The sequence below is a fragment of the Leucoraja erinacea genome, chromosome 1, assembly GCF_028641065.1.
Source record: "Leucoraja erinacea ecotype New England chromosome 1, Leri_hhj_1, whole genome shotgun sequence".
Lineage (NCBI taxonomy): Eukaryota > Metazoa > Chordata > Chondrichthyes > Rajiformes > Rajidae > Leucoraja > Leucoraja erinaceus.
In genome coordinates, this window is record NC_073377.1 from 143,175,870 (window position 1) to 143,202,661 (window position 26,792).

Sequence of the window (26,792 nt, forward strand, 5' to 3'; positions counted from 1 at the left end):
ACATTTTATCTCTGTTTGCTTTGTTGCTACCTTCTCCCAGATAACAATGATCTATTCTACATTTTCCTTGATCTCCATCCCCTTTGTCTAATTTTCACACCTTGCAATTCCTCATCTCTGTATCATTATTGTCTTTCTACTGACTGGTTAGCACGCGACAAAAGTTTTTACCTGTACTTCGGTACACATGACAATAAACTAAACTCAAACTCGTCATGCCTTCTGTCTTTATTTCATTCCTCAATCAATCACGCCATTCTTCTAACAATTATTTTGCTGATTGCAGAAATGTAGTAGACCCTTAAATGTCTATTTGTGTGAGCTGCCATTCTATTTTCCCTTTTCATAAGGTCCTAAGATCATAAGTGATACGAGTAGAATTAGGCCAAGCAGCCCATCAAGTCTACTCCGCCATTCAATCATGGCTGATCTATCTCTCCCTGCTAAACCCATTCTCCTGTCTTCTCCCCATAACCTCTTATCCATGTACTAATCAAGAATCTATCTATCTCTGCCTTAATAATATCCACTGGCTTGGCCTCCACGGCCTTCTGTGGCAAAGAAATTCCCCAAATTCACCACCCTCTGACTAAAGAAATTTCTCCTGATTTCCTTCATCAAAGAACGTCCTTTAACTCTAAGGCAATGTATGACCTCTTGTCCTAGACTCACCCACTGGTGGAAATATCATCTCCACATCCACTCTGTCCAAGCCCTTCACTATTCTGTATATTTCAATGAGGTCCCCCTTCATTCTTCTAAACTCCAGCGAGTACAGGCCCAGTGCCATCAAATGCTCATAACAGGTTAATCTACTCATTGCTACGATCATTCTTGTAAACCTCCTCTGTATCCTCTCCAGAGCCCTTTCCCCTTTATCAATTCCACTGCTCTTCCATATAGTTTTGCATTCACCCTAACTCTCCATTGTATACGCAGGTTGACGCAGGTTATATCCCTTCATTTTCACCATCCTTCGCATTCATTCCTGTGTCTTTCAATGAGAACTGCTTTTGTTTGAAGAGGACCCTGACCTGAAACGTCAGTGGGCCATGTCATCCATAGATGATGTCTGACCCGCTAAGTTACTCTAGCACTTTAACTGTGTTTAATCTGGTTTTCCCATCTGGAGGGGTACCTGGTTTGGTTTCACTACTGTTTATTTTATTTTTTTTGCATTTTCGTGGGTGGGGCAGGATCTTTTACCCCATTTGACGGGTGGGACTGGCTTCTTTAAGGAAGTTTCTGCAGCGGAGACCACTCAAGATGCCATCACTTCTTCTAAAAGGGGATAAATAATCAGAGCCAACTTTTCCTTAAATCCTGATGTTGCAATGAAGCATGGCCAGTTTGTTTGTTTCTACTGGAGCAAGAGAAAGGGAATGATGTGTGGGAAATGAATTACAAACCATTTAGAAACCTTTGTCAACTTTCCAACATGACCTCAGCTGGGAGTGCCTGCATCCCATCTGTGCATGTATGGACACACTTGGCCGAGCTGCAGCAGAGAACTGAGATTGAACATTTGGTTAAAGACAATAGCCTCTTTCAATTGACACGGGCACTTTCGTCCAGCACCTCAGAGTGTGACTCTGAGATTTGTGTGTGGAATCGGTTATCTGTCTGGATGAAGATATGTCTGTGTTCTCTGTACAACATAACAAAGATCTGACTTTTTTTTATACTGTAGGGAAGCAAATTGGCAGTTTTCACTAAGCTTGTGGCGTGACTTCTTGGAAAACAAGCTTAAAGATCCAGAATGTATCTGTCACGAGAAAAGTGAAGGGAATCTGCTTTTCCCCCAAATGTGCACAAGGATTGAATTTTCATACAAGGCCTGTGATTTTGCAGAAATACAGAATTTGGAGAACATTGATTGAATTTACATTGATTTATTCACTCTGCCATTGTTATAGTGGAGAGTAGAAAATACATCCATGGAAACTCATTCTTGTTTAGTTTAGTTTAGTTTAGAGATGCAGTGCAGACACAGGCCCTTCGGCTCACCAAGTCGGTCAGCGATCTCCACACATTAACACCACCTTACACCCACTAGGGCCAATTTTAACATTTATACCAAGCCTATTAACCTACAAACTTGTTCGTCTTTGGAATGTGGGAGGAAACCCTGAAGGTCTCGGAGAAAACTCACGCAGGTCATGGGGGGATCGTACAAACTCCGTACAGACAGCACCCGTAGTCAGGATCGAACTCTGGTCTTTGGCGCTGCAAGGCAGTAGCTCTGCCGTTACACCACCGTGTCGCACAATTGTTGTTTCCCTCAATGGCTATTGATCTGGATTGTATACATCAATGCCGTCAGCAGCTGGATATTTGTCTTTGAGGAACATATTGAAAAGATGAGGGGAGCAAAAAAAAAAGCCAGACTGCTGAAGAACTCAACGGGTTAGGCAATATTTGTGAAGATTATGGATAATCAATATTTTTGGGTGAAGACCTTGCATCAGAACTTCATGTAAGCCTGGGGCTTGATATGAAATGTTGACTATCCCTTTGCCTCCACAGATGCTAATTGACCTTCTGAGTTCTTCCAGCATCTGCAATCTCTTTGTGTCTTCATTGCGAAGGTGAACATTGGACATGGGGTTTATTGGTTAAATTTATTTTACATAACCACATAATCATGTATTGCAAAGTCTTTTTGTGTAATTTGCCTTTAAGGGCTGCATTTCAGTAACTAACTGTTTTTTGGACTAATTCATTTGATGCAATATCATTTTGCAAGTGAGAGTTCGGCAATGGAAGGAAGCTACTGGCAGCATGGGAATGTCTTCCCAATAGAGGTACTAGTTATTATCCTCACGTATCTGTAGATTAAATGGTCATTCTCCTGAGGTCCCCTTGGTAGTTTCCTCATTACTTTAAACACGTTAATCCTGCAATTGTTGTGACTAACATGTTGATACTCTAAAGTAGCAGAGGTATAGTTGCTGCCTTACAGCGCCAGAGACCCGGGTTCAATCCTGACTATGGGTGCAGTCTGTATGGAGGTTGTACGTTCTCCCCGTGACCTGCGTGGGATTTCTTCAGGTGCTCCGGTTTCCTCCCACACTGCAACGATGTATTGTAGATTAATTGGCTTGGTATAATTGTAAATTGTCCCTAGTGTGTGTAGGATAGTATTAGTGTGCTGGGATCGCTGGTCGGCGCAGACTCAGTGGGCCAAAGGGCCTGTTTCCGTGCTGTTTAAACTAAACGAAACTAAACTAAACCAAAGAAACACAAAAAGCTGGAATAACTCAGCGGGAAAGGCAGCATCTCTGGAGAGAAGGAATGGGTGACATTTCTGATCGAGACCCTTCTTCAGACTAAACTAAACACTGGCCAAAACAGTCCTGGTGCTCTTTGCGGAATTCAGTGTGTGTTCTCTGCTTATGTGACAAGTTGGGGTCACTTGAACTCATTGTGGGTGCTCCTGATAGGCACATGTTTAGATATTGCTATATCTGCCCAAGGCATCTTCTGTCAGAGAAGACCTGCTGTTTGCACTAAAACTGGCATTCATGAACATTTGTTTTCCCTTCAGCAAAAGACGGTGATTACTGGAGGCTCCTCGCTCCTGGAAACTACAAAATCACAGTTTCTGCTCCTAACTACCTGGCAATAACTAAAAAAGTGGCCGTTCCGATCAGCCCAGCCGTGGTGGTAAGTAAGCTTCTTCTTCTTCTTGTCGAGTCCACACACAAGATTAGAAGTTGTTCAGCCAGAGCTGAACACACTTCTCGACATCTGCATACAATGATGTCTGCCTTGTCGCTTCTTGTGACTCTTGTGCGCGGTGGTGGAATGAATGGTGGAAACAGGGTCGCGACGTGAACGCTCTTTCCTTGACCCCCGTAAGTAAGCTTTAATGATTGATATTTGTCCCCTTAAAACAAAAAAAAAAGAAACCTCCATAGTTAGATAAGGCTATCATGGCACTCCAGAATAAAGATGAGAGTTTGTCTTTAGTTTAGTTTAGTTTAGAGATACGGTGCAGAAACAGGCCCTTCGGCACACCGAGTCCGCCCCGACCAGCGATCCCCGCACATTAACGCAATCATACACAACTTGGGACAATTTACACTTATACCAAGCTTATTTACCTACAAACCTGTACCTCTTTGGAGTGACAGAGGAAACGGAAGATCTCGGAGAAAACCCATGCAGGTCACAGGGAGAACGTACAAACTCTGTACTGACAGCACCCGTGGTCCGGATCGAACCTGGGTCTCTGGTGCTGCAAGCGCTGTTATGCCTCTGTCCCACTTAGGAAACCTGAATGGAAACCTCTGGAGAGTTTGCGCCCCACCCAAGGTTTCCGTGCGGTTCCCGGAGGTTTTTGTCAGTCTCCCTACATGCTTCCACTACCTGCAACTTCTGGCAACCACCTGCAACCTCCGGGAACCGCACAGAAACTTTGGGTGGGGCGCAAAGTCTCCAGAGGTTTCCGTTCAGGTTTCCTAAGTGGGACAGGGGCATAAGGCAGTAACTCTACTGCTGCGACACCTTTGTTCCAGACTGTCATGACCTTCTCATCTCATATTTTACCGAGACACAGTCTGTGATATTGATCCGATAAATAAATGGGTCTTCAGGCAAACTGCTGCCATACTTCCATTGCTGGAAGAAGGTGCCCTTGTCTGGGATAAAACTTGGCTGGGACTCCATACCATGGGAGTTCCTGCTTCCCATGCTGCCATCTCCTCAATGGGGCAACCCTTGCAAGTGAGATAGGGCGACCTTGCCTTGCAATCTTCCTTCCCTCTACCAGAAAAGTTGATGAAAATAAACTCGCAACAAAAAAAAGTGGATTGCCTCTTAAACCATAAGCAGCCACATAGCATTAATGTGAGGCACCCTTTGTATTAGATTTCTTGGCACAAAGTACGGATTTATTTAACTGCAATCATAAATGACCTTATGCTGTTTTTGGATCTATTCATTATGTCTCAGTGCAGCAGATTCAAATGATTTATGTTATTATGTTAAACCACTCTGTACATGAAGGAAGGAAACACAAGTGCCCAGAAATTGGACTAGTGGTGAGAGAGTTCAGATTCAAGACAATAGGCCAAGTACTTCTCAGCTGTCATGGTGGCGCAGCGGTAGAGTTGCTGCCAACAGCGCTTGCAGCGCCAGAGACCCATGTTCGATCCCGATTACGGGTGCTGTCTGTACAGAGTTTGTACGTTTGTCCCCATGACCCGAGTGTGTTTTCTCCGAGATCTTCGGTTTCCTCCCACACTACAAAGACGTACAGGTTTGTAGGTTAATTGCCTTGGTAAATGTAAAAATTATCACTAGTAGTGTGTAGGATAGTGTTAATGTGTGGGGATTGCTGGTCTGCACGGTGGGTCAAAAGGCCTGTTTCCAAAAGGCTCTGTATCTATAAACTAAACTAAACTTAAGCTGTCACATATCTCACTGGGAAAAGGTGTAAACTTGACATAGACGTCACCTGAGGCCAGGATTGAACCTGGGTCTCTGGCGCTGTGAGGCAGCAGCTCTACCAGCTGTGTTACATGGTGTGGTTGGGATGATGGTATGCGGGGCTTTCGTGATAATGTTTTAGCCTTGGTTCAGTGGACTGACTGGTGTGTTCTTTCATTTCCGTGCATGCACATGTTTCCTGCTGGGTGGAATATTTCCCAAACACCTTTTTATTTTGATCTGTACTTTTTGCAGCTTGACTTTAGCCTGGAGTCATTTTCTGAGCGAAAGGAAGAGGAGAAGGCGGAAATAATGCAGTGGTGGAAGATGATGTCTGAAACCCTAAACTTTTGAACAGAAGGATTTTGCTCATGCTTTCATGGGAAGTGTCAAGCAACTTGGTCCTTTTTTAAAAATCATTTAATTATTTATGTTTGATGTTCTAATCTTACGAGGAGATTGATGTAGGAAGTGATGCCTTGAGGTAAGGTGATCAATCTGACGACCCTCCTCTCTTATTCAAGCCACTTCTTCAGCTAGAACATATATTGCCATTTGGCAGTGATTCCGTTTGCTCGCCTTACTGAAAGATGGTTTCTCTTCCTCCATGGTCTTTTTTTAGATACATGTGATCACTACTACTGTGTTTATATCTCCGCGTGGTAATTCATTAAAAGATCCTAAACTGTGTGTCATAACCAACAATGTGAAATAATGCTTAGAATTCTTTAGAGCAACTCATGGCAAATGAAGTTGGTAAGACCCTTGTGGATTCATGTAACTGGCTTTTGAAGGTGTTCAATGGAAGTCTAATTTGGGATATAACGAAGGGTGGCCCCTACTTCAAACTGCTAATGATTTATGTATGAAAATGTTAAATGTTCAATTCCCTTAATGGTTTGAACATCATCCATACATTGTAAGCTTAAAGGGCCTGTCTCACTTACGCGATTTTTTTCGCCGACTTGCCGGCACCCGTCATAGTCGCAGCAGGCTGCCGAAAATTTTCAACATGTTGAAAATCCAGCAGCGACCAGAAAAAGGTATGACTCTTTGGGCGACTACTCACGACCAAACAGGCGTCACCACGACCATACAGGCGACATGTCGCGGGCTGACGCCTGTATGGTCGTGAGTAGTCGCCCAAAGAGTCGTACCTTTTTCTGATCGCCGCTGGATGTGTTCAAAAATGTTGAAAAATTCTGGCGAAATGCTGCGACTATGACGGGTACCGGCCGGCTGAAAAAAATCGCGTAAGTGGGACAGACCCTTAAAGTTAATTGATTCCACAGCTACAGATGTATGCTGCAGCAAGTTCCTAAACCATGAGATTGAGCACTTGAAGGAAACAATTATCTGTCTCATGTTTATAATGTAAAACGAGTTATGCTTTACTGTTCCAACTTTAGTTGCATGTGAAGATTTGAAACCAAGTTATTTAAAATATGATGGTAAACAATTTAAAGGTTTAGAATATATCTTGAGGGACCGTGTATGCCAGCAGTATGCTCTCCATTTGGTAGTTAGTTAAGATCAACTGTAATAGCACATGATGGTGCGGCTAATCTGATGGTATGGTTAATCTGTCCTCACAAGCACGTTGTGTCAGAATGTGAATGAAGCTAATATCTTGTGTCTTTATAGAAAGATGCTATACACTGTTTTGAAACACTAAGCATTGCATTGTCACCTCAAAATTTGTGGAGAACAGCACCTGCATATATTCATGATCGTATATAATTCAAAATGTACTGAACTGTAACTTGTGATTTTCTGTTTGCTGTGTTTGTGATAAAAAAAATAATCGTTGCCCAATAATCATTGAAGTTTGTAATTTGTCCAGTGTTCACATATGGTCACATAGGTCTCGGGGCAGCAGTACAAGATAGCAGCCAGATCTAAAGTACCCATACACATTGTATAGATACATAGACAATAGGTGCAGGAGTAGGCCATTCGGCCCTTCGAGCCAGCACCACCATTCATTGTGATCATGGCTGATCATCCCCAATCAGTACCCCGTTCCTGCCTTCTCCCCATTCAATGCAACGCAATTGAATACTCATGGCCAGTTCACTTAGTTGTTTAGGGATAGGCCTTTAAGGACTAGATTTAAACTATAAACTGGATTGGTCAGAGCATTTTATTTTGTTCAATGTGATTAAATTTCAACGGCAAATTAAATGTAGTTAAAAAATGGGGACCGACTGCAAGTTGTGCAAGCAAAGATTTTCCTTCCGGGTTGTCTGTATAATTGACTGCATTGGAACAAGCTGTCAGAGGAGGTAGTTGAGGCTGGGACTATCCCAACATTTAAGAAACAGTTACATGGACAGGACAGGTTTGGAGGGATATGGACCAAACACGGGCTGGTGGGACTGGTGTAGCTGGGAAATGTTGGCCAGCGTGGGCAAGTTGGGCCGAAGGGCCTGTTTCCACACTGTATCATTCTATGACTCAAGGAAGCTTGTTCTAATTTAATCACACAACCAGATACTGATAGTTTCAGTCACTTTTCGAATGGAAGGATATTGAACATTTTGTGTAACTAAGTTTTAAATTCAAATTGATAAAAAAATAACAAGTTAATAATAGTTTCCATATTTAAAGTTATAATTTATGGTTTTGTGTTTGACAGTATAATTTGCTTGAAATCATTTTTAACTTTTATCAATCCCAGAGGTTACTGATTGGGCCTCTCATAAACTACAGATGAATTTTCTAATCTTCCAATCTACCTTTTTGCATTCCTTGCACTTTTAATTATCTGCATTTACTCTGCAGTTACACCACCACGTTCTGCACTATTTTGTCTCGCTAGCTATTGTACTCGTGTGTGTGGTCCAATTTCTCTGGATAAGGTGCAGAACAAAGTGTTTCAATTGTACCTCAGGTGACAATAATAAACCAATACGAATATCTGAAGAAGGGTCTCGACCCGAAACATCACCCATTCCTTCTCTCCAGAGATGCTGCCTGTCCCGCTGAGTTACTCCAGCATTTTGTGTCTATCTTCGCAATAGAAGAACAGCCTGGGACAGCATTCAAATCAAACGCTATTATTCATGTTAAAATATTTCCTGCTTAACAATTAAATTCATATTTAATGTTTAGAGAAAAATGTTGCTCTTTCCATTCCCCTTCCCAATGTTAATTTATTTTCTATCATTGGTTTGTTGAGTTGCTGGCCAAAAATGCATTGCTTGCCAAGTTAAATAAGTAGAAAATCTAACCTCCCACCTACACCCCCCCTACTGCCAATGTCCTGGTCTGTTAAATTGCAGATTGTTTTCTGAAGTGTTTATTGAGTTTTCAAATAGATTAATCGAAGAGTTAGGAGGTTTTAAATTTGTTCCTGGTATAAAATAAACTAAAAATCCTACCTTCAACCTCATAAGAACATTTGGAAACGTTGGTCCAAAGGCTGGGTAAGGCACACATTTACTTGGAATGAAATGAGTCTCCTTGTCATAAAAGAACTTACTGGGAATTTCCCAGGCCTCGTCTCTGCATACACCACATGCCAAGTATCAAGACCGTTGGCTTATTTCGGGAATGAGGTGTTGCTTGGGGGTTTGCCAAATGGGACGAGATCTGCAAGGCAACCAAGCAAACAGAAATTCTGGAAGTTCAGATGTTTCACTAGTTTTATTTGAAAACCACCAAAGACAATGTTATTTAGCGGTCAGTGTCGAGCGGTCAAACAAAAGAAAAAAACAAATGACTGTAAAGATGCCGAGTGAAATAATTCCTTCTCTGTACTCTACGGAAATTCCCACTTGTGCCAGAAAATAGTACAATGAACAAAGTCTTCTCAAGAAATCTAGAGGACAAGGTTAATTTTCCGGGTTGACATTATGGGAAGGGAAGATATGTTTTTTGTCCAATGCTCATTTTTATTTATCTCCTTTCACACTTGCAAAGTACCTACATCCTTTCCATCTGTGGTGACTCCAACCAACATAATCCTTGGAGAACAATCATATATCTGGCTAATGGGCTGGAGATCCTGTCTTAAACTTCACCCATCACACTCCTGGGATGGTTCTGGCAAAAATGAACCTAGCCACATTTCTCTGTTGAGGATGCATGCTGGTTTTCCACTTGTGTGGGAAGGTTGTGCAGATGCTGGATTAAACCGAAGATAGACACAAATTGCTGGTGTAACCCAGCGGGGCAGGCAGCATCTCTGGAGAGGAGGAATGGGTGACATTTCAGGGCGAGTCCCTTCTTCAGACTGACGTCAGGGGGGAGGGAGATGGATAGATAAGGAAGTGCAAAGGTGTGAAAACAGGACAAAGGGAATGGAGATCGAAGAAAATGTAGAGATCAGCGGAGAAAATCAGAAGAGATGATTGTTAGCTGGGAGAATGTGACCACAAAGCAAACAGATAAAATGTAGTTGGAGACAGTCAGACTGGTCGGAGAATTGGTCTGGATTTCTGCTTGGCAGCAAATAAAGTTTACCATTATTGCCATTGGTTTCAGATAAACATTTGAAATTAAAATGTTATAGTCTTTGGGGAATTGAGAATTTTCAGGAATGGCCCATATGTCTCTCCAATCTGTGCATTTTGGCAGTTTAGTTTAGTGATACAGCACGGAAACAGGCCCTTCGGCCCACCGTGTTCGCACTGACCAGCGATCCCTGAACCCCTGTCCCACTTAGGCGATTTTTCAGGTGACTGCTGGCGATTGTCAAGTTGCGGGCAGTCGCCTGAAAAACTGGCAACTGGAACGCTGACTGTCAGAGTGGAACACACACACGCAGATACGCACACACACACACGCACACACACACACACACACACACACATCGCTTCCTTCACTAGCCCGTTCTGCAGGCGGGTGACAGGGCAAGCGGGGGAGCGCTGTCTGAGTGAAATTCACACGGTGCAAAGCCAAGGTGATACAGACACGCACCGCGATGAACTGGAAGGTTGGCGCTGTAATTAAGGACAGTGTACGGTAAGTCCTTTAAATGACGGGAAGGGGGATAAGGTGGGAGAAGGAGTGGAGACAACCTTTAAGAAGCCAGAGATACACGGCTGTGAAGCTTGGCGGACATTTAACATTACCGGTCAGGTATCCTTGGTTCTGAAAATTACTGTTACTACGTTTTTTTCCCCAATGAGCCAATGAAATTCACGTCAGCACCGGCTACAACCTACAAGAACCTTCGACCTCCTGTTGACCCACTAGGACCTCCTGGCGACCACGTACGGCACGAGAATTCTCGCTGCTCTCCATGGCTTCATTCTGGTCGCCACTAATCTTCGCGGTGACCATAATGAGGCCGCGACTAGTTCCCAGAATACCGGAACTCCTCACGGCCGTGAAGGCGACTCCCTGGCAACCACCCGCAAATATGTGGCGTCCGCATAGTCTCCTGCAGTCGCCTAAAAAATTGCCTAAGTCGGACAGGCCCATAACTATCCTACACACACGCGGGACAATTTTACATTTACACCAAGCCAATTAACATACAATCCTATACGTCTTTGGAGTGTGGGAAGAAAACTCACGCAGATCATGGGAGAACGTACAAACTCAGTACAGACAGCAACTGTGGTCAGTTCATTGGCTATATTTAAGAGGGAGTTAGATGTGGCCCTTGTGGCTAAGGGGATCAGGGGGTATGGAGAGAAGGCAGGTACAGGATACTGAGTTGGATGATCAGCCATGATCATATTGAATGGTGGTGCAGGCTCGAAGGGCCGAATGGCCTACTCCTGCACCTAATTTCTATGTTTCTATGTCTATGTTTCAAGATCGAACCTGGGTCTCTGGCACTGTAAGGCAGCAACTTAACCACTACGCCACACTGCTTCCCAGGTTTAGGGCAGACAAGGGCCCCCCAGGACAAGTTGGCGGCTTTAGTTAAAACACTGTATCTGCAATGTCAGTTTTCATGAAATATAAAATACATTTTAGGCAGTTGGATTGATAAACGTTTGGTGGTCACACAGAAGGAAGCTGAGTATAAAAGGACCTCCCATGTACCTGTTCCACAGGCAATGTATGAGGTTCCTCGGCTGGAATGTCGGATCACAGGGACCAGACAAGAGCAAACAATATATGTCATGTGGCCGACAAAAGTGCTGGAGAAACTCAGCGGGTGTCGCAGCATCTATGGAGCGAAGGAAATAGGCAACGTTTCGGGCTGAAACCCTTCGTCTTCATGTGGCAATGTTCCAACACATGGTAAAACACACATGTGCCCTGGAGTGTGATGACATGTAATGCCCTGCCTGGATTCTCTGCGATTTTCATTCACAGGCCACTGGTGCAGAAGCAGGGCATCATTTAATTTAATTTAGTTTGGAGATACAAAGCTGGAATAGAGAGGGGCAGGATCAAGCGTGGCAGGTAATAGGTGAAAATGTGTCTGAGAGATCTTTGATAAGCAGATGGTTGGACAAATGACAGAGATTTAAAAAATGTGAAGGTTCGAGACAAATGGTTTGATGAATCTTGAATTGTGGAGGTAGAGCGGGGAATGGAGGAGGAGGGGAGAAATAATCTGAAGAAGGGTCTCGACCCGAAACGTCACCCATTCCTTTTCTCCAGAGATGCTGCTTGTCCCGCTGAGCTACTCCAGCATCTTGTGTCTATCTTCGGAGAAACAGGTGCTGGTCCAGATGGGGTACAGTGAAAGTGGGAAGAAAGAGGAGGAGTGGGATTGTTAGAGGATGCCTAAAATTGGAGAATTTGATGTTTGTTTTGTTGGGTTGTAAGTTGTAAGTTACCTCAGCAGAATATGAAGTGTTGTTCCTCCAGTTTGTTTGTGGCCTTTCTCCAACGTAATGACATTCTTTCTATAGCAGGGTGACCAGATCTGAACATAACACACCCAACTGTGGCCTCACCAATGAGCTGTAACATAACATTCCCAACGTCAATACTCGGTACCCTGATTGATCCAGGACAATGTACCGAAAGCCCTCTTGATCACCCAATCTATCTATGATGCCTCTTTGAAGGAACTATGTACCTGCACTCCTCGACCCCTCTGCTCCACAACACAACCCCAACCCTGCCATGCCCTGTGAAAGTTCTGGACTGGTTTGCCTCCCCAAAATGCAACTCCTTGAAATAATTTGCATTAAACTCCATTAACCATTCCACTGTGCACTTGCCCAACCTATTAAGATCCTGCTGTAATTTTTCATGACGATTTTTGCTATTTACGATACCACCCACTTCAGTGACATCTACAACCCGTACTAACAATGCCTTGTGCGTATAAACCACAAACAGCAATGGGCTCAGCACCAATCCCTGAGGCACACTAGTAGCTGCACCATGGCAGACAGGGAGAGGCTTCAGAGGGTAACTAGGACAGCGCAAAAGATCATTGGTTGTCCTCTCCCCTCCCTGATGGATATCTACACCTCCCGCTGCCTTAGCAGGGCAAAGAATATCATCAAAGACAGCTCCCATCCTGCGTTTGGACTGTTCGACCTGCTGCCCTCTGGAAGGCGCTATAGGTGCATCAAATCCAGGACAAATAGACTCAGGAATAGTTGCTTTCCGAAAATTATAACTACTCTTAATTCAAATTCACACATGCACTGACTTCACAGCCCAACACCCGGACTTCCATCTGTATATATGTATATAGTGCCGCAGAATTGTGCACCTATCCCCCCCCTTCTCCCTTCTGTTTTTGTTTTTCTGTTTCTTGTTTTTTGTACTAAATTATATGTATGCGCTGAGTACGAGCAGCTTTTAATTTCATTGTACATGTATAGTGACAATAAAAGGCATATCTATCTATATCTAGTAGTGACAGGACTCCAGTCTGAAAAACAACCTTCCACCATCACCCACTGCTTCCAATACTCTATCCAGTCAGCTACCTCATCCTGGATCCCACGCGATCTAACCTTCCAGAGTAGCCCACCATGCAGAACTTTATCAAATGTCATATTGAACTCCATATAGACAACGTCTATGGCTTTGCGCTCAGCAATCCTTTTGGTTACTTTGGTTACTTCTTCAAAAAACTTGTAAGGCACACTGTTCCACATACATAACCATGCTGACTATCCCTAATCAGCCACTGTCTATACAAATGCATATATATAACCATATCACTCATAAAGCTCCCCACTACGCTACTAACTAGCCCACCACAGATGTTAGGCTCAATAGTTTATTCTTCTTAGGCCCCCTTCAGTCATTGCTGACTATGGGTGTCTCCAGGATGCTATTCCCTATCTGGAGGATGCCTGTTCGTGACTTTGTTTAACGTGGGGAGACTGGTGTACAGACAGCCACCCCACACTCCTTGACAGATCTGGATCAAGATCCAGTGGCATAGAGTCCAAGACGACCGGAGACCCTTTTCTGCTGCAGCCTTCATCCGCCTTCCCAGCCGTTGTGACGCTCCACTTAGGTCAGCCATCGTCCTCCGCCTGTTCCACTGTTGAGGTCTTGGTTGGATTGCTCTTTGTCAGAGACCTCCCCCTCAACCTTACCGCCATGGTTGGCCCTATCAGGAGCATAGCTCCAGACGGCATAGCTCGCAGTATCTCAGGTCCACACAAGCTTCTCCACCACGACAAGGTGACAATCCACGGAGACAGTCCAATCGTCTATAGCTCCCATATATGCCTTGAATTGCAGGAGGTTGAGGGGAAGTCTTATAGTCTCATAGAATCATAGAGGAGAATAAAAAGCGTGAATGCACCATCTTTTTCTCAGGTTAGATGATTCGATAACTAGAGGACATAGGTTTAAGGTGAGAGGGAAAATATAAGATCTTGGGGGACAACCTGGTCACTCAGAGGGTGGTGGGCATATGCAACATGTTGCTAGAGGAGGCAGTTGGTGCAGGTACAATAACAAAATGCAAAAGGCTTTTGGACACTAATACATGGATAGGAAAGGTTTAGAGTGATATAGGCCCAAGACAGGCCTATGGGACTTGTTTAGGCCTATGGAGTATTTTGGTAACCATGGATGCGTTGGGCCAAAGAGCCTGTTTCCATGTTTTACAACTATGACATCATGACTAGGTCAAGAGGTCATAAGATCATGTGATGGGTGTAGAATTAGGCCATTCAGCCCATCAACTCCACCATTCAATCATGGCTGATCTATCTCTCCCTCCTAACCCCATTCTCCTGCCTTCTCCCCATAAACCCCGATACCCGTCTCAATCAAGAATCTAAACTCTGACAAAAATATTCATACTTGGCCTCCATAGCATTCTGTGGCAAAGAATTCCACAGATTCACCACCCTCTGACTAAAGAAATTCTTCCCCATCTACTTCCAAAAGAACCATCCTTTAATTCTGAGGCTATGACCACAAGTCCTATACTCTCCCACTAGTGGAAACATCATCTCCATACCACTCTATTCAGGCCTTTCAATATTCCGTAAATTTCAATGAGGTCCCCCCCCCATTCTTCTAAACTTCAGCGAGTACAGACCCAGGGCCGACAAACGCTCATCATATGTTAAATTATATCACTAAATGGAACTCGCTGTCTAAAATACATATCCAAATACCTTGAAAGGTGACAAGGATATGCATCTCTTTCAGAGTAGCAATTGCAGATACTCTTGGGTGAAATAATTTGACCACCAGTTCCTTTTAAATCATTCAACCAGTTAATTCATGTGTAGGTTCTTCAGATAAATCCCTCAGGTTAGGGAAGTAGGTCCTTCCTGTTGCATCTGTGGTCATGTGTTGTGCGACTATCATCTTGTGTGAACTTCCTCAGCTTGAATATATTATCAGCCCCAGTTTAATTCCCAAAATGTAAATCAAACTTACATCATATTTTATTGAATAAAATCTTATTGAAGCATAATAGATTATTAAGGGTTTGAACATGCTAGAGGCAGGAAACATGTTCCCGATGTTGGGGGAGTCCAGAACCAGGGCCCCCAGTTTAAGAATAAGTTGTAAGGCATTTAGAACGGAGACGAGGAAACACTTTTTCACACAGAGAGTTGTGAGTCTGTGGAATTCTCTGCCTCAGAGGGCGGTGGAGGCTGGTTCTCTAGATACTTTCAAGAGAGAGCTTGATAGGGATCTTAAAAATAGCGGAGTCAGGGATATGGGGAGAAGGCAGGAATGGGGTACTGATTGTGGATGATCAGCCATGATCACATTGGCAGTGTTGGCTCGAAGGGCCGAATGTCCTACTCCTGCACCTATTGTCTATTCTCTATTGTCTATCATTACATGATCCAGCTTGACTTTGGGTTAGAGTGATTCTACCTGAAATATGTTATAAGTGGGTTTTATGTGGGCTCAAATATAGACACAAAAAGCTGGAGTAACTCAGCGGGTCAGGCAGCATCTCTGGAGAAAAGGTATAGATGATGTTTTGAGTCGAGTCCCTTCTTCTGACCAGATCCTAGTTGTGCCATCTCACTAAAGAGCAAGATGTTGACCTCTCTTTCTAATATCTAACTGTTCTTCCAAGCACTTTATTCATCTTGTGATGGGAGACTGTCAGGATGATGGGATCACAGGATGGATTTTCTAGTTCAGCAGTCTGTAACAATCTGCTGGCCTCTGCTTATTCCACAAAGCCCGCAAATGGCCTCACTGCCACAATCAGGCGCTGAAGGAAATAGTGGGGAAGAGATGGCATTAGAACAGATGGAAGGCAGGCTAGACTGATTTCTGTTCCTGGTTACATATTCTGACCACATCTTCTGACACAGCCTCAGGAACAGGAGGCCGGGTTAGAGGAACCACTTTAGTTTAGTTTGGAGATACAGCATGGAAACAAGTCCTTCAGTCCACCGAGTCCATGTCGATCTCTTGTTCACAGTAGTTCTATACTCTCCCACTTTCTCATCCACTCCCTGCACAGTGCAATTTACAGAGGCCAATTAACCTTGGGCACCATATCTGAGGAAGGATGTGCTGACTCTGGAGAGGGGCCAGAGTGTTCCCAGAAATGAGTGGGTTAACATATGATGAGCTTTTGACGGCACTGGGCCTGTACTCGTTGGAGTTAGATGAGGGGGAACCTCATTGAAACCTACAGACTAGTGAAAGGCCTGGATAGAGTGAATATGGAGAGGATGTTTCCACTAGTGGGGGAGTCTAGGACCAGAGTTCATAGCCTCAGAATTAAAGGATGTTCCTTTAAGAAGGAGATGAGGAGGAAATTCTTTAGTCAGAGGGTGGGGAATCTGTGGAAATTTTTGCCACAGAAGGCTGTGGAGGCCGTCAATTAATATTTTCAAAGCAGAGAGATAGATTCTGGATTAGTATGGGTGTCAGAGGTTATGGGGAGAAGGCAGGAGAATGGAGTTAGGAAGGAGAGATAGATCAGCCATGATTGAATGGCGGAGTAGACTTGTTGGGCCGAATGGCCTAATTTTGCTATCACTTATGACCTTATGATGGTTCACACAGATTGCTGAGGAAAGCAGAAAAAGTGATGAAAAACTTAAAAAATGTTTAATTTTTTTAAATGCATACTTTTACACAGATACAATTATGCACAATATATCTGGCAGAAGCCAAGGCACATTTTACACATACAAATTCCATGTAATTTATATATATATTGACAAATGATATGGAACAATGGACTTAGGTTGGGCAACAAATAATGTTGTGTATTTTCTGAAATGGGAGGAGCAGGATACATTTGAATAGAAAATGGTCTAAATGCAAAATATATATATATATTTAAAAAAAACTTACATCTCTTTATTGAATCAGAAGGAAAGAATCATGCTTGAAATTTTGCAGTGAAATTAAAATGAAGAATAGTTAACAAAAATACTGTATGTCTTGAAACCAAAACATAAAATACCTCGTCATTCTAGAGAACATTTCGCAACTGCTGGGTATCCCAATGGCTTACATCTATAACATATTTTTGAAGTGTGATCATTACATTAGCATGGACAATGTGTCAACCATTTGTCCTGGGTCAAGATCACACGAACTGCAATTAAATTAATGGCAAATTAATCTATTTTTTAAGGATGTTGAATGAAAGATACATATCGCTTAGGTCACCAGGGAAACTGACATTAAAAAAAAATAGTATCAAAGGATCTTTGGTATTTAACAGAGAAGGCAGGATTAAGGGAGGGGGAAGAACAATGGAGGAACCGGTTTGGTGGGACCGACATGGGGGGGGGGGGGGGGGGGGGGGGGTGAACAAACAGATACTCTGTATCTTTGTCAGTGCCCTTTATGTGGTGACTATTTGCATACCTTGGGTTTGCAAGCAAAGAATTTCACTGTGACTAGTCACATGTGACAATAAAGTATTTATACATCCCTTATTCTCAAGAATGGAGCAAATAAAAATTAATATCTAAATATCTTAACATTTATTTCACTGCAGTTTATGTCATGACTAACGAAGTCTTATCTTATCGTCCAAACGTGATGATGACAGGGACAGAGTGGTCAGGCTATACTCTGTCCCAAAGGGATGTTTAGACCTACCCTACTCTGGGTTGTCCTCTTCCTGATCCTAAGATGCTCCTACAAACATTTTCCTTATGGCTTGCCTGAGTATTGGCCTCCATTTCTTGCCCCACCTGGGATTGTCTCATTCAGCTTCACATTACACTTCTGCTTGTAAGAAAGCTACCTGATTGATCAGACGTGTAGATGACCCCATGCATTTAAATGTCAAGGTCAGAGACTCCCAGCAAACTCTCACCCAATGTGTTACAGATAGTTTTGTTTAGTTTAGTTTAGAGGTACAGCGTGCAAACAGGCCAACCAGCGATACCCACACACAAACACAATTTTACATTTATACCATGCCAATTAACCTACAAACCTGTACGTCTTTGGATTGTGGGAGGAAACCGGAGCAACTGGAGAAAACGCACGCGGTCATGGCGGAGAACATCACCCCAAGACTGCACCCGTGGTCAAGATTGAACCCGAGTCTCGAGTGCTGTAAGGTAGCAGCACTACTGTCACTCCATCTTGACAGCTTAATATGAATAGATAGCTCTCAGCATTTACTGTTTTCCCTCACTTTCTCATTTCTGTGTCCTTCACATTGATCTTCCCGAAAATGGAACAAAACACAAAGGGCTGGAGGAACTCAGTGGGCCGGGAAGCATCTGTGGAGGGGAAAGGACAGATATTGTTTTGAATCGGGAAACTTTCATCAGCAATTTGCATTTTGCGCAAGATTCCAGCATTGCAGTTTATTTTGCGTTCATTCCTGCAACTGGAAACCTGATTACAAACAATCACAATGAAATGCTCGATTGTAATCATGTATTGTCTTTCCACCGACTGGATAGCACACAACAACAGTGTTTCACTGTACCTCAATACATGTGACAGCAAATTAAACTGAAATTAACCTGCTCCGCCCAGGGGAAGAAAACCCCTGGATTTTCTTTGGCTCCAATTAGCTGAACTGTCCAGTTTTGGAAAACCTTCTCAGCATATTCAACAAAGGCTCTTTACATGCTTCCAAAACGTGATGCTCAGAATTCCAATGTTAATAATTTGATTATGCGATTTGATTAATTGAGATTTGTGGACTGCTAATGATGAAACATAAATAAAAAATGTACGGTAGACAAAAGTGCTGGAGAAACTCAGTACCTATGGAGCAAAGGAAATAGGCAACGTTTCGGTCCGAAACCCTTCGTCAGACTGAAATAGGGTGGGTGGGGGGCGGGAAGAAGAAAGGAAGAGGAGGAGCCGGAGGGCTGAGGGAGAGATCCCCCCCCCCCCCCCCCACCCTACCCCCCCCCCCCCCCCCCCCCATCAGTCTGAAGCAAAGATCTTTGGTCTGAAGAAGGGTTTCGGCCCGAAACGTTGCCTATTTCCTTCGCTCCATAGATGCTGCCACACACGCTGAGTTTCTCCAGCACTTTTGTCTACCTTCGATTTTCCAGCATTTGCAGTTCCTTCTTAAATAAAAAATGCACGGTTGTTTTCCTCCAGAATAGTTTTCTTCTGCTATTGCAATCAGTACTTGCGACTAGTGTTATTATTTTTGCATGTCGTTGGATCAATGCTTCGAATTCTCTCCAAGGTATACAATATACAATAATACAATATTATTTATTCCATGACATTTGAACCTCAGTGAGGCTCAAACGAAACTCCGTTTCCACAGCCATACAAACAAAGTCAATTCCTACAAGACATACAAACAATTCAATTTACACAAACATCCATCACAGTGAATCTCCTCCTCACTGTGATGGAAGGCAGTCTTTTCTCTCCCCTGCACAATTTCTCTCCCGATGTCGAAGCCCCAGGCGGGCAATGACAAGTCCCACGGCCATTTAAGGCCGCGCCGGGCGATGTATGGCCCCGCTCCAGGCCCAAAAGTCACAAGTTGGAGCCCCCGGCGGGCGCTGGAATGTCCCGCGGCCATTAAAGCCGTGCCGGGCGATGTACGGCCCCGCTCCGGGTCATTCCAACCCCGCGACACGGGCTGGCGAAGTTGCGTTGCGGGAGCTCCGAAAAGCGGTCTCCCATCCGGGCCCGCGAGCTCCCGATGTCCCAGTCCACCGGTCTGCAGCTGCAGTCTCTGAGCTCCGTAGTCGGACCACAGCAGCGAGCCATCACCGCACCCCACACTCCGAGGCCGGCCAGCCACACAATGGTGAGTAGTCCGCAGCTCCGTGGGCTCCGTGACTGGAGCCCCCAGATCGTTCCGGTTGAAGGCCGCTCCACGATACTAGGCCCATACGACAACGGAGACCCGACAAGGAAAATTTAAAAAAAGCTTTTCCCTCCACCTCCCCCGCCCCCCACATATACACAGTTAAAAACTGTATTATAAAAAACACGGACAACTAAATTTAACTAGACAAAATATTTAAAAAAAAGACAGATAGGCTGTAGGGGGCCGCTGCAATGTGAGTTACGTCGCCGCACTGTTATGCAATATGCACTGTATTTTTCCTGTTTTTACAGAAGCAATTATTACTAGTTGCAGAGATTTCTATTTGCAATTGACTTTGATCACCCTTACAGAATAAAAATTGGTCAACTGGTTCACCTTCACTAACATTCACATTAGAATGTTAAACTTATGGATAGCAATAAATTAAATGTGCAAATGAAATCATTGTATTTTGGCCTGGTAATTAATCACACATGCTGCTTTCATTAATGCTGTATGAAAGTGTACAGGGTAAACCTTCCCTTTGAAATTGACACGTAGATGGCTTATTTTCTGTACGTTCAAGATTCTTAGCTAACAATTAAGTTAAATAAATACACTTTTATCTTCAATGGATTCCTTGTCAGCCACCTGTCTTTGTTTGGTCTCTAGATTATTTTTTGAGTCAATATGAGACTTGTTCCCCTCGGGAATCAAATCCAGCAATTGGGAATCCACATAGGAAAGCACACCTGAGTCCTTGGACGATGATTTCTCCAGATCTTTAAATTCCGTTTCGTAGTTTTTATGGCTCGGATAAGTCACAGGTCTCGGCACTGCGTACTTGTTCTCCTGGACCATTTCTAGGGGTATTTCAAAGGCAGCCGGGCCAATTTCACTTAAAGAGCGCTTCAAAGGGTTGTGCTGGAAGTCTGAAGCTGGAGTAGGCCAGGAGACACCATGGCATATTGAAGAGCACAGGCAGGGCCGTGGCACATCATAAATGGCGTAGCTACTGGAGTCGGGAGATGGCGGCTCTGGGATGCTTGCTGCTGGCCGGGGCGTGGGCCGTTTTGTAGCTTTCTGGTCAGTTTGGGTAACTATGGAGTTTTTGTTTGGAGCATGGATACATGTTGGCGATTCTTTGGTCTGTGGAAGGATGTTCCTCTGGGAATTGCTCAGCTCTCTCTGAGAACCATTCCTGGAAGCATTGTTGTGGGAAAGTGGCGAAGAACATTTGGAAATATTCAATGTCAACTGGCTATTCCCTCTGACCCCGTTGGCTTGTCTCGCCGAATCCATGTCAAGTGTTGCTTCATTGGGAAACTCCAGTGAGAGGGCTCGGACCATTCCATCAGGAAGATTGTGGTAAGGACACTTGGTTGTCATCCTTTCCATGCCATGTTCACTGCCAGTTTCCACAATGCCGTTATTTCCCCTCACGTTTCCACTGGTGCTAACCGAGTCCTGGTCCTTCCTTAGTTTCTGCGCCAAAGGAGTTAGATGTGTGCCAATTTGTGCGTAAGTCTCATCGTCCTTTTCAGACAGCATTTTCTGGATCTGGAACAGAAAATGCATTTTTTTTTAATCAGAGCTAATGCAGAAATTAAGCAAGAGAGAAGAGAGCTATTTGGTGGCAATGGCATATGTTTATTTTAGAAGATAATTTAGAGTGACATCAATGATTTTCCCTATTCATTCATATGGGATGTGGGGAGAAGGCAGGAATGGGGTACTGATTTTGGATGATCAGCCACGATCATATTAAATGGCAATGCTGGCTCGAAGGGCTGAATGGCCTATGCCTGCACCCATTTTCCATGATTCTATACACTTTTCTCATTTACATGGGGCAGGATGTGGAATTGTCACATTGCCATGGTTTAGTCATCTGCACCAGTACAAATTCAGCCTCTTGTCTCTGCATTGAAGAGTTGATATTATTGTCTGGGTTCGACGTAAATACCCTCCACTGCAACTCTGTGCAAAGTGGTCAATCCATTCCTTTCTTTTGATCAAAAAATGCATCATCCAGCATTACAGACCATGCATCAGATATTTAACACTTCAGAGACGGTTCACCTGCATTTTAGGTGAGACAAACCCAGAAAAAACCTAGAAATACAAAATAGGCCAGGCAGCATCTGATGAAGGGTCATTAAATGGAAACGAATCAAATGTCAAATATTTCCAACACTTGGTGTTTTTATCTCAGTTTTTCATTGGCTGCAGGCATTTGCTTTTCCTGTACGTGGTAAGTCTAGCGTGTCTCACTTGTTCCCCTGACCAGCACTGATTCTCTGATTCCTCATTCTTTGACAGCAGTGCAAGCCCTATCATAGAGTCACACAGCATGGAAACAGGCCTTTCGGCCCAACTCGCACAAGCCGACCAAGATGCCCCAGCTAAGCTAGTCTCGGCTGCCCGCATTTGGCCCATATCCATCTCAACCTTCCCTATCCATGTACCTGTTTGAATGTCTTTTAAATGTTTAGGCTTACTTTAGATACACAGTGTGGAAACGGGCCCTTCAGCCCACTGAGTCCACGCCGACCAACGATCGGTCATATACTAATTCTATCCTACACACTAGGGATAAATTACAGAAGCCAATTGACCTACAAACCTGCATGTCTTTGGAATGTGGGAGAAATCCCAAACATCCAGAGAAAACCCACGCGGTCATAGGAAGAACATGCATAATTTATACAGACAGCACCCAGAGTCAAGATTGAACCTGGGTCTCAGGTGTTGTAAGGCAGCAATTCTACTGCTGCGCCATTGTGCTGCTCGGTACTATTTTTGCCACAACTTTCTCCTCTGACAGCTTATTCCATATAACCACTGCCCTCTGTGTGAAAAGAAACTGTCCCTTAGGTTCCTATTTTACTATCTTACTTCTCTCAACTTAAGCCAATGTCCTCTGTTCTTGATTCCTCTTTTCTGGGTTAAAAACTCTGTGCATTTACCCTATCTATTCCCCTCATGATCTTAAACACCTCTGTAAGATCACGCATCATCCATCTGTGCTGCATGAATAAAGTTCTAGTTTACCTAACCTCTCCCTATAGCTCAGTCCTTCAAGCCCTTCAGGCCTTCAACTCCTGGCAAATAAATCTTCTCTGCACAATTTCCACCGTTGCTATAGCTGGGTGACTAATAACCCTGTCCCACGGTACGAGTTCATTCCAAGAGTTCTCCCGAGTTTGCCCTGATTCGAACTCGGACATTTACGGTAATGGCCACTCATCGGTGCTCGGGGCTCTCGTGGACATTTTTCAACGTGTTGAAAAATCTTCACGAGTCTTCCCGTGCTTACCTGCCATTAGCGAGTCTTCCCGAATACCTGCCGTTAGTGTTACGAGCCGCTAAGAGACGTCCCCGAGCTCCGACGTACCCGCTACGTTCATTCGCCGTGCTTACCACGAGTTTGAATTTTTAAAAACTCGGGGGAGCACTTGAATGAACTCGCACCGTGGGACAGGGCTATAATACTGAACACAATACTACAAATGTGGCCTCACTAATGTTTTGTACAACTGTAACACAACTTCTATTCACAACACCCTGACCAGTGAAGGTCAATGTGCCAATAGCCTTCTTGACCACCCTATCTACCTGTGATACCGCATTCAAGGAACTATTGTGTGTGCACTTCTAGATCCCTCTGCTCTACGACACTGCCTAGAGCCCGCCATTCACTGTGAAAGTCCTAACCTGGTTTGACTTCCCAAAATGCAACACCTTGCCCTTATCTGCATTAAACTCAATTAACCATTCCTCAGCCCACTTGACCAACTAACTGATCAAGATCGTGCTGCAATTTTTGATAACCATCTTCGCTATCTACGATACCACCCACTGTAGTGTCAACTGCAAACTTGCTAATCATCCCTTATACATTCTTAGCTCTGGGCTAAGCTCCGATCCCTGAGGTACACCACTAGCCACAGGTCTCCGATCCAATAATTTAGTTGAGTTTAGTTTAGTTTAGCGATACAGCATGGAAACAGGCCCTTCAGCCCACCGAGTCCACACCGACCAGCGATCCCTGCATATTAACACTATCCTACACACACTAGGGACAATTTTACATCTATACCAAGCCAATTAATCTACAAACCTGTACGTCTTCGGAGTGTGGGAGGAAACCGGAGCTTTCACAGGAAACCCACGCAGATCACGAGGGGAGCGTACAAACTGCGTACACAACACCTGTAGTCGGGATCGAACCCGGGTCGCCGGCGCTGCATTAGCTGTAAGGCAGCAACTCTACATCTGTGCCACCGTGCTTCCCTTAACCTTCCACCTTCACCCTCTGCTTCCTTCCATGAAGCCAATTCTCGATCCAGTCGGCTAGCTCTCCCTGGATCCCATACAATCTATCCTTCCAGAGCTTCCTACCATCTGGAAGCTTATCAAATACCTTGCTGGAACATGCATGCCCTCAACTCTTGTCATCACACTTTTAAAAACATCCCGCCTTCTGGGTGTTCTTTTGCCCGCAGACAACTTACTCCAATTAACTTGAACAAGTTCCTGTCCAATACCATCAAAGTCGGCCTTGCCCAAATTAGGAATTTTAACTTGTGGGCCCTCCCTGTCTTTATCCATAACTATCTTAAAGCTAATAGAAGATAGATGGAGCAACTCAGCGGGACAGGCAGCATCTCTGGAGAGAAGGAATGGATGACCTTTCGGTTTGAGCCCCTTCTTCAGACTAGAACAGTGGTCGCTGGTCCCAAAAGACTCACTCACGGACACTTCAGTCACTTGCTCTTCCCAGTTTCCAAATAGTAGATCAAGGTTTGTCCTCTCCCATGTAGGGCACTCTCCATATTTCCGGAGTAACTTGCCTGAACACATACGACAAATTCTACCCCGTCTACGAGCTTGGCACCATGATAATAATAATAATAATGCATTTTATTTGCTGGCGCCTTTCTGGACACCCAAGGACACCTTACAGGACATAAAATCACAATACATTTATCAATATTACCATCAAGTTGATTTTTTTAAAAAAAGATCAAATAAAATAAAATTCTGATATTCCCAGTCGATATTGCCTGCAATCTCCTGGCATATTCACTCTTCCAATTCCTGTTGACTATTTGGAGGCCTGTAGTACACTCCCAACAAGGAGATCATCCCCTTTTTATTACTCACCTTCACTCATATAGCCTCCCTGAGCAGTCCTTCAGAAATGTCATCTCAAATTACTGCTTAATCAACAAAGCAACACCGGCTCCTGTTATACCCTCACCTCTCTATCTCTCCTGTAGCACATGTACCCTGGAACATTAAGCTGCCAACCCTCTCCCTTTCTTAGCTAGGTTCCCACAATGGGTACGTGTGACATCCCAGTCACACATTCCTATCCACGCCCTGAGTCTATCCACCTTACTTATCAGGCCTCTCGCATTAAAATGTGCAATTCAATCCAACTGTCCTTCCTCACACCCTCCTGTTCTTGCCTATTCGCTACATGGAAATTTATTTCATCACCATCCATAGTGACTTCAAGCTTCTCACCCGTCTCAGTCCTGCATTGGATCTCACTCCTCTACCAATCTAGTTTAAACCCACCCAGCAAACCTGCCTGCAAGGATATTGGTTCCCCTCCAGTTCAAGGTCAACCCATCCCTTCTGTACACGTCACCTCTTCCTCAGAAGAGATCCCAATGGTCCAAAGATCTGAATCACTGCCCCCTGCACCAGTTCCTCAGCCACACATTTATCTGTCCTATCTTCCTGTTCCAACCCTCACTAGAATGTCGTACCAGATATTTTCCGGAGATCACCACCTTTTAGGCTGACTCCCGATAATCGTTTTGCAGGACCTCATCCTTTTTCATACAGATGCAATTTGCACCAACATGCACAGGGACCTTTTTACTTTAGTTTAGAGATACAGCATGGAAACCGGCCCTTCGGCCCACTGAGTTGGTGCCATCTAGCATTCCCCGCACACTAACGCTATTCTACACACTCTAGGGACGATTTACACTTATACCGCCAATTAACTTACAAACCTGTACGTCTTTGGAATGTGGGAGGAAACCGGAGATCCCGGAGAAAACCCGTGAAAAACTTACAAATAGAAACATAGACATAGAAACATAGAAATTAGGTGCAGGAGTAGGCCATTCGGCCCTTCGAGCCTGCACCGCCATTTAATATGATCATGGCTGATCATCCAACTCAGTATCCCATACCTGCCTTTTCTCCATACCCTCTGATCCCCTTGGCCACAAGGGCCACATCTAACTCCCTCTTAAATATAGCCAATGAACTGGCCTCAACTACCCTCTGTGGCAGAGTCCGTGAAAAAATTACAAATGCCGTACAGGCAGCACCTGTAGTCAGGATCGAACATAGGTCTCTACCGCTGTAAGGCAGCAACTCTACCACTGCTCCACCGTGCTAACTTCTTTGGCTGTTCATTATCCTTTAAGTATTGGAAGTGAAAGCCAGCAGATGTGATGAATGTTAATTACAATTAGTTTATTGTGATTAATAATAATTCACATTATGTAAATTATGCGAATAATGTAAAGTGAATCATTACATTCCAATGATGTAGGAGAGGTTTTTTCCAGTATTTCAGGCCCAATATAATGGATTAGACTTTGGATAAACTGAGCCAGCAGGGTAGAATATAAAGTTGTCCCACTCACAATAAAAATTCAAATAGAATTTTTAAAAATTCAAACATTGTGGGGTATTTTTTTATACTTTTACGCTAGAATAACATATACTG

General features: G+C 44.0%; 2 protein-coding genes across 3 annotated transcripts in view; one reads left to right on the plus strand and one right to left on the minus strand.

Moving 5' to 3' along the window:
* Positions 1-7,251, plus strand: part of LOC129702917 (carboxypeptidase E-like) — a 91,292-nt gene extending 84,041 nt beyond the window's left edge. For both annotated transcript variants that reach the window (XM_055645019.1, XM_055645026.1), the window contains exons 8-9: positions 3,548-3,666; positions 5,689-7,251. In XM_055645019.1, coding sequence (XP_055500994.1) covers positions 3,548-3,666; positions 5,689-5,787 — 218 coding nt within the window. In that variant the 3' untranslated portion in view covers positions 5,788-7,251. The remainder of the gene's footprint in view (positions 1-3,547; positions 3,667-5,688) is intronic.
* Positions 7,252-20,219: 12,968 nt separating this feature from the next.
* LOC129702932 (uncharacterized) overlaps positions 20,220-26,792 on the minus strand; it is a 46,393-nt gene continuing 39,820 nt past the window's right edge. The window contains exon 3 of the mRNA XM_055645037.1: positions 20,220-21,589. Coding sequence (XP_055501012.1) covers positions 20,636-21,589 — 954 coding nt within the window. The 3' untranslated portion in view covers positions 20,220-20,635. The remainder of the gene's footprint in view (positions 21,590-26,792) is intronic.